Raw genomic sequence first — 16,473 nt, 5'->3', positions numbered from 1 at the left:
CTTTCCTCATAAGGGAGCTGTTCCATCCCCTTGAGCCGCCCCTGGCTATTGTTCTGAAACCAGGGCAGCTGTCCTAGTGAGAACAGTGTCACAAATCACATGACCTTGCACCCCGAGGCATTGAATGGGTTTATGAGGTTTGTGTGCACCTATAATGCTATTTTTTACATGATAGCCAGCCTGAGCCATGCAGCACCAGGAAGTGTGAAGTAATTTGTTACTCTTGCCAGGACGCTGGGTTTCAGGGTAGCCTTTGTAGTACATTTCTTAATCAGTATAGAGTGAATGGTAGAAATTGTTCTGTGTACTTTCCAATGACTGTACTGAACCCAGAGGCTTGCAGTGTGGAATCAAGAAGGCAATGGCATGAAAAAAAAGAGAAGCAATTGAGATAAAAAAAAAAAACAAGAAAAACTAAGTTCCATGAAAACACACTTTTCATAGAACTGGAAACGCCCTAAAGGCTGAATTTTAAAGTTATTTTTAAAAACCTTAAGCAGCAGCAGAACGTAGTTGAAAGGGCAGTTCAATCATTTAGGCAGGGTGAGTCAGTTACCTCAGGCGGCAAAATTTTGGGGCTGCAGAAAGTGCCTCCCTAAACACCTCTGCAGTGGCCGCCTCAATCTGAATCCAGATGCAAAACCCCCGGGGGGATCCCACACCCCGCTGGCAGAAAGAAAACACCAGCAGTGGCAATGACGATGTGCCCATGGGGATCCCAGGAAGAAAGTGCTGCCACCAATGAGGACATACCTATGGGGATCGCACACCTCATGGGCAGAAAGAACATGCTAGTGCGGTGGTGGTGGCAAGTGATGATGTTCCTGCGGGGATTTCAAATCCCATGGGCAGGAAGAAGGCACCGCCACCGCCAAATGTTGGTGTGCCCTTGGGGATCCCACATCCCCCGGGCAGAAAGAAGATGCTAGCACAATGGATGTGCAAAATGATGATATTGCTTGTGGGAATGCCACACCCTGCGGGCAGAAAAACTATGCTATGGCACTGTCGCTAAACAATCCCAGGCCCCACAGGCAGGAAGATTAACCCCACAGCAGGGAGGATTATGATATGCTCACGGGGTTCCCATACCCTGTGGGCAGGAAGAAATAAAAGACCCAGTGGGTTGGGTGTGAAAGAAGGGAAGGGGGTTGAGTGAATGAGATGGGTTGGAGTGAGTGAAAGGAGATGGAAGGGAGGGGTTAAGTGATGTAAAGGGGATGTAAGGAAAGGTGAGGGAGGAGGATGGGATGGAAGGGAAGGGTGTGAGTGAGTGAGAGAAGAGGGGATAAATGAGGGTGCGAGAGGGAATAGAAGGGAAGGAGGGTGAAGGAGAAGGGAAGGGGTGAGAGAAAAGAAGAGAAGGGGGAGTATGAGTGAGAGGGAAGAAAAGGGAAAGAGGTACGTGTGAAGTAAAAAAGGGAAGTGAGGAGGGGGGGGGGACGACGATGACATCACGAAGAGAGATGGCTGCTTAAGAGGAGAGCTCCAGCACACCACGAGCCTGTAGATGCGATAATCGTCATCCATCCTCTCTTATTTGAGCTGCTTTATAGTGCATCATCTACCCCAGAACTTTAACTTATGTCTACCAAACAGAAAGGGACAGATTTGAGCAAGTATTCCTATTCCAAAACAAGGGAAGTTCTGGAGGGCCTGGGAAGCTGCGAGGAGCCTGTAATGGCGGACCACTCTGAAGCCGACTCTGACTCACAGAGCGAAGGGCAGGGATTGCAACACCAGGGCTTCCAACTCGAAAGGAATTTCGACAATGGTTTAGCGACCTCCGGCGTGATATGAAAAGAGCTATTAGAGAAAATAGCTGAACTACGCGATGAAATGGGAGAAATAGGCCACAGGGTAGATGAATGTGATCTTAAATTGGACTTTCACGCAGAAAAGATAGAGAAACTTACCTCCAGATGCAATGATATCACCAAAAATGGGGATGATTTACTTCTAAAATTAGAAGATCTGGAAAATCGGAATAGAAGGAGTAACCTTCGTTTCCGCGGGATCCCCGAAACTGATGAATACAGCGATTGTCAAGAGGTGATCCGTTCGATTAGCCAATTTTTCTTGGAGCACGGAGGAGAAAGTGAAACAGAGACCGCTCCTCCCAATATAGAACTGGAATGGGCACATTGCACTTTGGGTCCCCGATCGGGAAACCAGCCCTGAGACATAATCGCTTGCTTCCTGAGGTACCCTGTGAAAGAAAAAATCTTGGCAGCGGCAAGAAAGCAACAGTCCTGGCAATGGGAAGGACTGACGATTTCCGTCTTTGCTGATCTAGCACCGGGAACACTCAAACGCAGACAAACTTACCAGCCAGTCACCGCCATCCTGAGAAAGGAACAACATCGATACCGGTGGCTGTATCCGACGGGGATTGCCATTACTATTGGAGATGCTACAACGCAGGCAAATACCCCGGATGAAGCGGCGGCCATCTTGCAGTCGGCCGGTCTGTCAATCAAACCGGTCATGGCGCCCGAACGCAGGAGCCGCCCGGAGTCTCCGCGATGGCAAAGAATAGAGAAGGGCGGCAGACGACTACGAAGAAATCAGGAGCAGGATGACTCAAACTTGGACATATGTATGAGGGAATGTTCGGGACTTGCGTTCCAGCTATTATGGGTAACACTTTTTCTCTTTCAGGAGTTCAATATTATGTTCTCTGTTTCATGTAGATACATTTCCATAAGCTGAAGTTGTAGTTCTATTGAGAGGATGACATTGCAAAAGGGAGGGAGATATGGATGGCAGAAAGGGAAAGAGGGTTGAAAATAGGGAGCAATAGGGAGGGTGGGTAAAAGGAGAGGGCTGCAGGAGGGGGAGAATTGCACTGTGCACTTTATTTGAACATTAATGCTGCTACTGTGCCCCAGTTTACTTGCTGTTATCATTGCCTGTTGTGAAAAGGAGAGCTGCCCGTTCTGCTGCTGATGCCGAGGAAGCTACGCCCCCATCACGTGATATCCAGCAGCGTCACCAGGGCTCCCGGTAAAAGGAGAGGCCCACGGGTGGGCCTTCGCCAAAGGGCCTGCCTTTTTGTGGGCCCCTTCACATGACCATGTGTGGGCTCGAGGAATTTTCATGTTGTATAATCAGGTGTTGGTTTTGGTGATTTTGAGAAAAAATAATATTGGTTGGCTGTTGTTAGGAGTACATAAAAACATGCCATACTGGGTCAGACCAAGGGTCCATCAAGCCCAGCATCCTGTTTCCAACAGTGGCCAATCCAGGCCATAAGAACCTGGCAAGTACCCAAAAACTAAGTCTATTCCATGTTACCGTTGCTAGTAATAGCAGTGGCTATTTTCTAAGTCAACTTAATTAATAGCAGGTAATGGACTTCACCTCCAAGAACTTATCCAATCCTTTTTTAAACACAGCTATACTAACTGAACTAACCACATCCTCTGGCAACAAATTCCAGAGTTTGTGCATTGAGTGAAGAAGAACTTTCTCCGATTAGTTTTAAATGTGCCACAGTCTAACTTCATGGAGTGCCCCCTAGTCTATTATCTGAAAGACTAAATAACCGATTCACATCTACCCGTTCTAGACCTCTCATGATTTTAAACACCTCTATCATATCCCCCCTCAGCCGTCTCTTCTCCAAGCTGAAAAGTCTTAATCTCTTTAGTCTTTCCTCATAGGGGAGCTGTTCCATTCCCCTTATCATTTTGTTTGCCCTTCTCTGTACCTTCTCCATCGCAATTATATATTTTTTGAGATGCGGCGACCAGAATTGTACACACTATTCAAGGTGGGATCTCACCATGGATCGATACAGAGGCATTATGACATTTTCCATTTTATTCACCATTCCCTTTCTAATAATTCCCAACATTCTGTTTGCTTTTTTGACTGCTGCAGCACACTGAACCTACGATTTCAATGTGTTATCCACTATGACGCCTAGATCTCTTTCTTGGGTGGTAGCACCTAATATGAACCTAACATTGTGTAACTATAGCATGGGTTATTTTTCCCTATATGATTCACCTTGCACTTATCCACATTAAATTTCATCTGCCATTTCGATGCCCAATTTTCCAGTCTCACAAGGTCTTCCTGCAATTTATCACAATCTGCTTGTGATTTAACTACTCTGAACAATTTTGTATCATCTGCAAATTTGATTACCTCACTCGTCGTATTTCTTTCCAGATCATTTGTAAATGAGGCACTCCACTGCCCACTCCCTTCCACTGAGAAAATTGTCCATTTAATCCTACTCTCTGTTTCCTGTCTTTTAGCCAGTTTGTAATCCACAAAAGGACATCGCCACCTATACCATGACTTTTTACTTTTTCTAGAAGCCTCTCATAAGGAACTTTATCAAACGCCTTCTGAAAATCCAAGTACACTACATCTACAGGTTCACCTTTATCTACATGTTTATTAACTCCTTCAAAAAAGTGAAGCAGATTTGTGAAGCAAGACTTGCCTTGGGTAAAGCCATGCTGACTTTGTTCCATTAAACTATGTCTTTCTATATGTTCTGTGATTTTGATGCTTAGAACACTTTCCACTATTTTTCCTGGCCCTGAAGTCAGGCTAACCGGTCTGTAGTTTCCCGGATTGCCCCTGGAGCCCTTTTTAAATATTGGGGTTACATTAGCTATCCTCCAGTCTTCAGGCACAATGGATGATTTTAATGATAGGTTACAAATTTTTACTAATAGGTCTGAAATTTCATTTTTAGTTCCTTTAGAACCCTGGGGTGTATACCATCCGGTCCTGGTGATTTACTACTCTTCAGTTTATCAATCAGGCCTACCACATCTTCTAGGTTCACCGTGATTTGGTTCAGTCCATCTGAATCATTACCCATGAAAACCTTCTCCGGAATGGGTATCTCCCCAACATACTCTTTCATAAACACCGAAGCAAAGAAATCATTTAATCTTTCCGCGATGGCCTTATCTCCTCTAAGTGCCCCTTTAACCCCTCGATCACCTAACGGCCCAACTGACTCCCTCACAGGCTTTCTGCTTCAGATATATTTAAAAAAGTTTTTATTGTGAGTTTTTGCCTCTACGGCCAACTTCTTTTCAAATTCTCTCTTAGCCTGTCTTATCAATGTCTTACATTTAACTTGCCAACGCTTATGCATTATCCTATTTTCTTCTGTTGGATCCTTCTTCCAATTTTTGAATGAACATCTTTTGGCTAAAATAGCTTCTTTCACCTCCCCTTTTAACCATGCCAGTAATCATTTTGCCTTCTTTCCACCTTTTTTAATGTGTGGAATACATCTGGACTGTGCTTCTAGGATGCTATTTTTTAACAATGACCACGCCTCTTGCACACTTTTTACCTTTGTAGCTGCTCCTTTCAGTTTTTTTCTTACAATTTTTCTCATTTTATCAAAGTTTCCCTTTTGAAAGTTTAGCACGAGAGCCATGGATTTGCTTACTGTCCCCCTTCCAGTCATTAATTCAAATTTGATCATATTATTATCATAATTGCCAAGCGGCCCCACCACAGTTACCTCTCTCACCAAATCCTGTCCTCCACTGAGAATTAGATCTAAAATTGCTCCCTCTCTTGTCGGTTCCTGGACCAATTGCTCCATAAAAATGTCATTTATTCCATCCAGGAACTTTATATCTCTAGCATGTACCGATGATACATTTACCCAGTCAATATTGGGGTAATTGAAGTCTCCCATTATTACCGCACTACCAATTTGGTTAGCTTCCCTAATTTCTCTTAGCATTTCACTATCAGTCTCACCATCTTGACCAGGTGGACGGTAGTATACTCCTATCACTATAGTCTTCCCCGACACACAAGGGATTTCTACCCATAAAGTTTCAATTGTGCATTTATTTATTTATTTATTTATTTATTATTTTTATTATACCGAGTTTCATGATAAGAATCACATCAACCCGGTTTACAATTAACATGTGTGTGGAGGCAGGGAGTAACATAGTGATAAACATTTCCCAATTCAACATTAAATATAGTGTGAAACTTAAAAAATATTAAAACAATAATTAGGACGTGAGAAAGTTACAAAAAACAGGGAATAATAACTAGGACCAGAAAGGGGGAGGGAATTAAAAAAGAGAATATTTACATTTCAGCCAACTGTTTAGTCTCATGCAGGATGTTTATCCTATTGAACTCTATGCCATCCTGGACATAAAGCGCCACACCGCCTCCCGGGTGCTCCTCTCTGTCATTGCGATATAATTTGTACCCCGGTATAGCACTGTCCTATTGATTGTCCTCCTTCCACCATGTCTCTGAGATGCCAATTAAGTCTATGTCATCATTTACTGCTATAGATTCTAATTCTCCCATTTTACTTTTTTTTTTTTAAAATCATTTTTATTAAAGGAACGCGTGAATACAACCACAGCAGCCTCGTAAAGAGGTTAACAGTGAAAACCTAAAGCAGGTACAAAATATCTGTTGCGAGAGTAACAGTGGACCCTTGAGCCGGCCTGATGGAGAGAGAAGATGATGGAAGAAGGAGTCTCCAAGGAGAGAACACAGGCCTGGAGGCGGATGCTAGCAGAGAAGGAAGCTCTTTACCCTGGAAGCCGGAATCCCCCCGGGAGGAGCCCTTGAGGATCCGAGCCACTGGAACTTAGGTGACCGAGGAAGATGACTTCACCCTGGAAGCCCGAGGCTCCCCCGGGAGGAGCCCGTGGGAACCCGGACCGCTGGGACTTAGGCGAACAGCAAGTAGAAGAGACGGTCCGAGGTCGGGGCAGGCGGCTGGCAAGCAGAGTCGAAGGCAGGCAGAAGTCAGCACCGGAGAAGCAAGACCAGAACGAGCGGGAAGATCCGGAGCTGGAACAGAAGCGGAGCAGGAACTGGAGAATGAAGAACTGGAACTGAAGCGGGAACTGGAGCTGGAGGTGAAGAACTGGAACAGAAGATGAGGATACGAAACTGGAACTGGAACTGGAAGACAGGAACCGGATACCACGAGATTACAAGCAAACGTCCAGAGCACACAGCAACAGGGAAAGCAGGTAACCTTGTTGCAAGGCACTGAGGGCAGACGCCGGCCTTAAGTATCTGCTGGCGTCTGACGTCACAAAAGGGGCGGCCCGCCAGGAAAAGGCCTTTAAATTGCCCCCCTCGCGCGCACGCCTAGGAGGGGAGGGGCAATGTTTGGAGACTCGGCGGCGTCTCCCTCATGGAGATGCCGCCGAACAGGCCGCGCAGGCCTGTCCGGACGCGGCAACTGCTGCCTGAATCCAGGCCCGAGGAGCGGCGGACCAGCTGGCGGATCCCAGCCCCGGAAGAAGAGGTAAGGTCCCAGTTACCAGCGCTGTGACCGGGACCGCAACAATATCAGACATGACACAAAAACTGTTAAGCAAACAGCAATGGAAGCGCTGCAGCCGCACGCACGCCCCCATTTTCAAATAGTATGCTGCAACAATCCCCTTCCCCATCTTACTTCTTAGACTTCTGGCATTAGCATACAAACATTTCAAAGTTTGTTTTTTGTTTGTATTTTCATTCTGCTTTTTAATTGATAGGGATAAGTTAGAATTTTTTTTAGCTCAGGTGAGTTTTTAGTTACAGGCACTTGGACTACTTTTCTAATTATTGGAACCTCACTGTCGGGATGCCCTAATTCTAATGCATCATTAGTATCCTTTGAAGATACCTCTCTCCGAACCATGCACTGCTGAGCGACTGTCGGCTTTCCCCTTTGTTCTAGTTTAAAAGCTGCTCTATCTCCTTTTTAAAGGTTAGCGCCAGCAGTCTGGTTCCACCCTGGTTAAGGTGGAGCCCATCCCTTCGGAAGAGACTCCCCCTTCCCCAAAAGGTTCCCCAGTTCCTAACAAAACTGAATCCCTCTTCCTTGCACCATCGTCTCATCCACGCTTTGAGACTCTGGAGCTCTGCCTGCGTCTGGGGACCTGCGCGTGGAACAGGGAGCATTTCAGAGAATGCTACCCTGGAGGATCTGGATTTCAGCTTTCTACCCAAGAGCCTAAATTTGGCTTCCAGAACCTCCCTCCCACGCTTTCCTATGTCATTGGTGCCCACATGTACCACGACAGCCAGCTCCTCCTCAGCACTGTCTAAAATCTTATCTAGGTGACGCGGGTTTTGGCTTTGGTTTTATTATATGATAGAGGGGTTTCCATTCCTACCATAATCAAAGTAGATATGGATGGTTATCGAGAGCTCTTCATAAACACAGTAGGCAGAGATGTTTGGTATATCGAATGGTTGAGCAACATAGTAATTTAGAATTCAGTGAAAGGAAGCTTAGGATGGCTTATATAAATGCCCGGGCAGTCAAGAGAAATCTTATTGAGATTTTAGAAGTTATTGACCAAAAATGTAGATATTTCTTTAATTACAGAATCATGCATATGGACTTAGATACAGTGCTGTTGCGGAACTTGTGTCCATTAGGGAACTGTTTTATAGGTTCAGCTTGTTTAAACAGAAGAGGAGGGGGGTTTTTGTGATTTTGATTGACGCTATTAAATAGGAGAGGTTGGTGATGGATTGTGCAGCTGAATGTGAAGGGATTCTTTTCAAGGCCCACTCCTGGGTGTTTTGTACCACTAGTTTGTCAGTGGCTGTGATGCAGTCAATAACATCTATGGTTGTGGAAATGGATTTAAGATTTAAGCAGTCAGTTGTGGTAGGGGATTTCAACTTGCACTGTGAAGTGCAATCAATTTCTGGTGTGCGTTCCTGTAAGGAAATTATATCGGTGACAAGACTGCACCAGTTAATAAAAGACCCCACACATGTAGCAGGGCATATGTTAGATTTGCTTAGTGTCAGAAGTAGCTTGGAGTAAAGATTGTAGTGTTGGTTATGGTGTTACTGTTCCTTGGTCCGCTTATTACCTGCTCCAGTGTGGAAAAAGTTATAATTCGATCTAAGCCAGATATGGATTTGATGTTGAATAAATGGGATATGGTCAAAGATAACATTAATTTATGTTCTCCGGATGATGTCATAAATTGGTGGAATGACACTATTAAGAACATTTATGAGGAAAGTGAACCTGAAAGGGTAATTCAGAAGAAAGTAGGGTACATACAGCACCTTGGTTTAATAGTCAGTTATTGGAGAAAAGGAAAGAATTACAAAGAGTAGAGAGAAAATGGCATAGAAAAAAATCTGAAGCAGTAAAAATAGGATGTAATGAAACGTTAAAGGCATATAAAAGTGCTCAAGAGTTGGTCAAGAAAGGTTATTCTACCACAAAATTAAATAAATCTATGAATAAGCCTTTAGATTTGTTTTCAATAGTTAAGAATCTTATGTCCCGAAGGAATACCAATGAAGTGATCCAAATGCCCTCAAGTGCAGAACTGGCTAGATATTTTTGTGACAAAGTGTCAGGAATTCAAACTGAGATTGAAGGATTGCAGAGAGGTAAACAGAAAATTTAAAAAATGGAAATATGTTCAGTAAAGCCAGGCTGGGATGCCTTTGTTCCTTTTAATGAGGAAAGATTGCAGGAAGTGATAGCTGAGAGTCACAAAACTTTTAATTCTCAGGATCTCTGTCCTTTTGAAGCTCACTGTGGGGGTTATTTTCTAAAGCTTTATTGCATGCGTTAGGGCCCTAACGCACGCGATGAGGCCATATCACATGCGAAAAGGCCCTTTTCACATGCGATATAATGCAAATTAGGGGGGGGGGGGGGGGGGAGGGGAGGGGGTAGAGTCGGCAGTGGCTTCGCTGCCGGCAATAATGTTACTAACATTATCGTCTGCGGTGGCGCTATTTGGTGTGAAAGCCGGTGCACCGCCGTAGTGCAAAGGCTGCGGGCTTTCGCAGGCCTGCCCCCCCCTTCTTCGCAGGATTCATCATTCTGCGAAGAATGATGAACCCAGACCTGTGTTTGGTTGCCAGTTGGTGAAAATGCTGAATTTATCCCTGGGCATATGTTACCCCATTCCAAAGAGTGCCTCACTTCCTAAAGATAGGGTGACTTATTACCTCCCTGTTTCTAGCTTACCTACCTTAGCTAAGGTTCTTGAGAAGTGGGTGTTACATCAATTGGATGATTTTGCATGTGAAGCGGAAATGTATGATAATGAGCAATATGGGTTTAGGAAGAACTGTGGGATTGAAAGTCTGTTAGTGCACTTGATGGAAGATCTCTGTGGCTCATTAGAAAACAGGGAATCCGGTATTCTTATCCAAATGGATATTGCTTCAGCCTTTGACAAGACATGTCATAATAAACTGTTATCTAGGCTGAAGGGTTATGGTGTAGCAGGAGTAGCTTATCAGTGGTTTTCCTCATTTTTGTCAAAAGAAGGATCTTGGATTAGAGCTCTTTGGGAGTGGGGATCCTGCTGGGCTCTGTTTTACCTCCCTGTCTGTCTGTTTAATATCTTCTTGAGTCCATTAGGTAAGGTGCTTGCTAGTATGCAGGTAATGTGTAAATGCTATGTTGATGATCTGCACATATTTATCCCTAGTGACAGCGCTGGAGAAGGGCCATTGGAAAAACCACATTTGTTTCTCTAAGGTCAATGATTGGTTTCTGACTAACGACTTATTATTAAATTGTAATAAAACTTCAATGTTGTGGGTTGGAAATACGCCATCGCCTGCATCTACACTTATTGATGACAATTTTCAATTGCCATTGCTAGCTGAAATACATTGTTTGTGGGCTATTTTGGATTCCATTGACATTGAAACCAGACGTGTCAAATGTAGCCAACATAGCTTTTTATAGGCTGAAATTGGTTAAGCCTTTAAGAAAACGTTTAGCAGTAGAAAGTTTTAGGATTGTTGTTCATGCTTTGGTCCTGTATTATATTGATTACTGCAATGCCAGCAAAATTGTTAAAGGTTTTCAGTTGTTGCAAAATCTGGCAGTCAGGGTTATTTTTAATTTGCCTTGGAGAGTTTCAATTTCACCCATTCTGCAGCAATTACATGGGCTCCCAATAGGCTTCAGGGTGACGTTTAAAATAGATGTAACTATTTTTAAAGTGATGCATAAAGTTTCCTATAGTTTGAGGAATATGGGCCTTCTTGCCCTTTGCGTTCCTCAAGGCAAGAATTATTATCTGTGCCCTCTTTTCAGAAGTATAGGTTACACAGAGCCAGATCTAAAGCTTTTTCTGTATGTGCACCAGTATTATGGAATGCTCTACCTATTGGGGTGCATCAAGAGACTGATTATTTGAAATTTAGAAAATTGATAAAAGCAGGAGTTATTCCAGGAAGCATTTGGAGCAGGTAGTGTTGGAGTGCAATTGTAATTTTAGTTTAATTGTAATTTTATTTGATGTAACTGTTTAATTGTAATAATGTTTTATTTTATTGTTGTGTTGAATTTTGTGAGCGTTTATTGTAATTCGCATTTGAATATTGGGAGAACACGTGGATTATAAGTTCTTGTTAAGTAAATAAATAATGGGGTGTGGTGTGAGTGGAAGAGAGTGCAGGGCCAGTGAAAGCACTAGGTGGACTAGGCAGCCACCTAGAGCGTCACAGTTTGGTGGATGGCACAGAAGTGCAAAGATTGCCATTCCTTGTTCTTTCCTCTGTGGGCCAAAAAGAGGCTGTTGTATCATGTGGGCCCACGCGGGTGGGAAGGAAGAGGTGCAGTCGCTGCAGCCGGAAGGAGTAGGCTTAGCATTGACCTGTTTGGCCAGGAGCAACGTCGGCCCTTGTCCCGGGAGGAAAGAGGAGGAGTCCAGTCAGCTGCATGGGCTGAAGGTTTAGGCTAGCAGGCTGCTGCCATTTGTGCATTCCAGATAGAGAAAAGAGTGAGTGCGTATGAGTGAGCGAGTGAGAGAGAGCATGAGCGTGAGTATGCATGTAAGAGTGCAAGTGACCATGTGTTATAGAGGGTGTGTATTTGAGAGAGAGTGGACAAAGTTTGTGTGCAATCCTCCTTCCTCCACTATTCAAGGACAATCTCAGGGTAACTGGAAATCAAAGGTTCCCAAGTATGGAGAGTTGGCAAAATTTTTATACTTATTAATTTTAATTATTATTGGATGTTATTTGATATACAAATTTAGATTGTAAGCCCTCTGGGGATAGGGAAATACCTATAATATTTGAATGTAATCTGCTTTGAAGTGCTAAAAAATTGCAAAAAGCAGAATATAAAAATCTAAAATAAATAAATAAATAAATCTGCTGTTTTGAAATCTTATTGTTTTTTTGGGAACTTTTACATATTTTTATGAGTAATTATAAAATGCTATTCTATTTGTCAGCCTTTTAAAAATATTAGTTATAGTAGTGTGGCTTTATTATTTATGATTGATGTTTTATATTTCCTGATTTTATTGTTTTAAGAGGAATGGTGATGATTCTGGTTTTCCATTGTGGCACTGCATATAGTCTGGCTTTTATTAGTTTCCAGTTCAGTTTTTGCACATTTTTATTTATACTTTATGGTCCCTTTATTCTTTATTTGGTGAGGATCTGCCTTTGTTTTGGTGTGTGATAAAGGTGGAGTATTCTACTACTGTGTAGTTTCTGGTAGGGATCTATAGCAGCCTGATTTGTTCTGTTTTCTTAGTGAGGAGGTGTATTTGTGTTTTAGGGCTAGGTGTAATATTTGCAGTTATATAGTAACATAGTCAATGCCATCTGAAAAAGACCCATGTGGTCCATCCAGTCTGCCCAGCAAGTTTTTTTTTTTAGGGCAGTAAATGCCGCTCCATGCAGATTATCCCCTTGCCTTCTGTTAAGGGTAGTAACTGCTGCTCTGTTCTTGTTTTTATTACCTCTTCTGGGAGGGAGTTCAATTTAAGTTGCTTACGCTGATTCATAAAGCCATATATTTGGATTCCTTCTGTTTGAAGGACAGAATATCTAGGTATGTTCCTGCATGGTCTCTATGTTTTTCTTTTCAGTATTTGCTTACTGTTCTGTCTATTGCTGAAAATAAACTGAATGTCACAAGAACTAAGGCAGTTTCTGTATTTGGACCTGATTTGTGGAATACTGTACCCCTAGAGATTCATAACCAAGCTGATTATCTGAAATTTCAGAAGATGCTTAAAGCATCTCTTTTTCTAAGCTTTTAATATATAGAGTTTAATATTTGTTTAATTTTATTTTTTCTGTGATATTTTGTGTTTTTAGATTTAAGATTTATTATGAATGTACTTTGTAATCTGCAATGTATATATTGTTAGAATTGAGGTGTATAAGATTCATGAACTAAAACTAAATAAATAAATCTACCGCCCTTTCCACGCAAAAATATTTCCTGATGATGTTCCTGGGTCTGCCTCCTTGGAGTTTCAAAGCATGACCCCTAGTTCAAAACTTTCTTTCCACTGGAAAAAGTTTGATTACTTTGCATCATTAATACCTTTCAGGTATTTAAAGTCTGTAATATATCCCCTCCAGGGTGAGGAGAGACAGGGTATTTTCATGGGGAGGGCTTTTACTGATTTGAGTGCTGGCAGCTGGTCCAGGTTTGGTATGGGAGGTTTTACTGTCTTCATGGCTGAGGAGCAAGACCAACACACTTTACAAGAGGCTCCAAGGGTCTTTTTTGCAGGGTTTTCTATCACCACAGCAGTGCATGTAAATGTAATATACAGGGTGTTGGTGATATTTTTACCTCAGAAGACTGTATTTTGAAAGTTCTTTTTCATGTAAAATCTATTATAAATGCATAATTTTTCTGTGTGGTGAGGGCTGCAAGGCTATAAGGCTCATCTAGAGCAGTGGTCCCCAACCCTGTCCTGGGGACCCCCCAGCCAGTCGGGTTTTCAGGATACCCACAATGAATATGCATGAGAGAAAATTTGCATGCACTGCCTCCATGACATGCAAATTTTCTCTCATGCATATTCATTGTGGGTATCCTGAAAACCCAACTGGCTGGTGGGCCCCCAGGACAGGGTTGGGGACCACTGATCTAGAGCACCTAATACCTTTTCACCAGCCCTGAGAGAATGTGCTACACATAGAGACCTTCACCAGTCACCCATCTCCAACTTCCCCAGGGGGCGGATGCTGGGGAAGAGTGGGAGGCAGGAAGTATTATTCCTGGGAGTATGGCAGGGTTGTTGGCATCCTGGAAAAATGATCACTGAAGTTGTATGCCACTCTTCTGGGAACGCTGGCCTCTGCCTCCCCCTTCCCCAGCATTTCAGATTATCAGAAGGGCCAGACTCCAAGGGGGACCCTCTCCCCTTGGCACTCTCAATGATTTGACCTGCGCTGCACTTTGGAGTGTGTGAGCAAGGGGGGGGGGGGGGACACCATCTCATCCCTCTCTTCAGGCAGATTATCTTGAGCTGCCCCTGATAGTTGAACAATTTTGAAATGCAAATATAGGGATGGATGACTGAGCAAGAGGAGAAAGCGCAAGCACTGAAAAATAGATCAATGGAGGAATAGGAGTTTGCATTTCAGAGAAACACAGGAGGTTCATAGATCATTGCTATTCCCTTCTTATCCCTCAGGTATTTTCCCTCAGATCTTGAACTCGGTTCTGAAGGCCCAGATCCTTATGCTTCGGGATGACATCATCCAAAGTGAGTTCTAACCATTTCTCTGTCACTAGGGCTGGGTGTAGGCCAGAGTATGGGTTGTAAACATTTGCTATGGACCTCTTCAAGTGTTCTGGGCCTGACCTCCTGCTGCCTTCATGCACAGCTTGGAGATATCAGATATTGGGTGTTTCCTTCTGCTTCATTGGGAGTGCGGTTCAACAGAAAGTGGCCTTCATTTGCTACTTCTCAGGGCTTCCTCCCCCTTCTGTCTAGCAAGCTCATTCATTGCAGCAACAATCCTCTGCGAATGACCATCCTTATATCTCTTCCTACCACCGATTCCTCTCAGGGCAGCTGGTTTATGAACATTGTGCTGACCAAACACTGGTTCAGACAGTTTGGACAACATAGGAAAAAGGGAAGGGGTCCACCAAATTGACCGACACCAACCATGTATTTTGTGTTGCTTTGCAGGCAGACTCGACTGTGAGCAACAGTGCGGTGAGTGAGAATCCTCTGGAAACACCTGGAGGGCATGCGGATGATCCAGCCAAATACTTAGCTAGAAATCCTGCCACATTTCACCTTTAGTGCCAGCTTCAGCAATAACACACCTGCAGTGACTCCTTTCAACAAGGTTTCCTTTTCTGCTCTGAATTGTCTCCTACTATTCAACACTTTTCTTTTTATGTTACAGGAATCTACCAATATGAAACAATTTCCTGTGTCACTTGTAACAGTTCCGTAACCGCCTGCTTTGGATATAACTGCAGGTAAGGGAATCCTCATACTAGGAAGAGTACTCCATGCCAGAGATCAACTGGGGTTTATGGCATGGCCTCAGCAATCAGATTGGGCAGTATGGTCCTTATTTGGTGTCATAGTCTATGTTTTTCTAGAAGTATGGAAGAACAAGGTGGGGAAACTACTACTAAGAAGTTCAGAGAATGGAATTTAGTACATGCTTAGCATCTGCAGTGTAGTTTAAGGTGGCCTGAGATAAATCCATATAGAGACACACTGAATGAGGGCCAGAATTTCTGTAGTGGATAAGGGATTTCTTTGCCAGAGAAATAGATGTTAGAAAAGCTAAGGCACTGTTGTACACAGAAGAAAACAGAACATTAAAATGGTCTGGGGTCTTGCGACAGGTTGAAGGCTAATACCAGACAAGACATTTTCTGTATTGTTATTTAATTGGTTGCCTTGGTATTTTAGTCCAAAGCAAGTGAGCTTTTTTTTTTTCTATAACATCAGCTATCAGCTCACCATGTGTATTCTATATACCCCGGCTGGGCATCTATACAGACTTGGTTAGATTCCACATTTCCACAGGGCACTTGAAAGACAAGGAATCCTGTCAGTACTACAGGATCGTTCTTTAAAACCAGGCAGGAAAGGGTTCATAGCACAAAAAAACATAATTTGTGTGTTCTAAAAGTTCTGCTCTACATTTCTTCACTGCTTTTCCTTATTAGATATGACTTCACTTTTCCGACAAGTATAGCTATCTTCTGTGGCCCATTAGGTGTCTTAACAAGTGACACAGCAGGAACAGAATCCACACTAGCCTCCGATATAGCTTATTTTATTATTACTCATTTATACAGTGCATAAGAGATGTACACAGCACTGTACACAGACTCATAGTAGACAATCCCTACTCTTTAGAGCTTACAATCTAATAAAGACCAACAAGCAAGACAAATGGTCTTAGGCACTCTATGGTAGCCTTCCTCCACCCTTCACCTCTAATCTTTTACTTTCTTGTTAAAGGACAGCAGAAGAATGGGAAATGGCCTTATCAAGTCTCCCCAAATACATGTAAGTACTTAACAGTTTCTATATTATCTGATAAAATTGCAGTTACATTTCAACCTGTCGCCCACTCTGTACTCAAAGGGCACCATTTATCCCATAGAATAGGATAAACCCCTGGATAATTTGGTTACAGCCTCTTCCACAGGTCCAGGTCTTCTAAACTTCTTTGCCCCTGAAACATTCTTGGCTG

General features: G+C 43.1%; 1 protein-coding gene across 7 annotated transcripts in view; it reads left to right on the top strand.

Moving 5' to 3' along the window:
* The window catches only part of IZUMO4 (IZUMO family member 4), a 61,495-nt gene that overhangs the window by 19,716 nt on the left and 25,306 nt on the right, over positions 1-16,473 (top strand). For all 7 annotated transcript variants that reach the window (XM_029613919.1, XM_029613918.1, XM_029613917.1 and 4 more), the window contains exons 3-6: positions 14,433-14,504; positions 14,937-14,963; positions 15,160-15,235; positions 16,239-16,286. In XM_029613919.1, coding sequence (XP_029469779.1) covers positions 14,433-14,504; positions 14,937-14,963; positions 15,160-15,235; positions 16,239-16,286 — 223 coding nt within the window. The remainder of the gene's footprint in view (positions 1-14,432; positions 14,505-14,936; positions 14,964-15,159; positions 15,236-16,238; positions 16,287-16,473) is intronic.

Source organism: Rhinatrema bivittatum, chromosome 8 (genome assembly GCF_901001135.1).
Source record: "Rhinatrema bivittatum chromosome 8, aRhiBiv1.1, whole genome shotgun sequence".
NCBI lineage: Eukaryota > Metazoa > Chordata > Amphibia > Gymnophiona > Rhinatrematidae > Rhinatrema > Rhinatrema bivittatum.
Note: the sequence above shows the minus strand (reverse complement) of the source record. Positions and strands in the feature narration are given on the sequence as shown.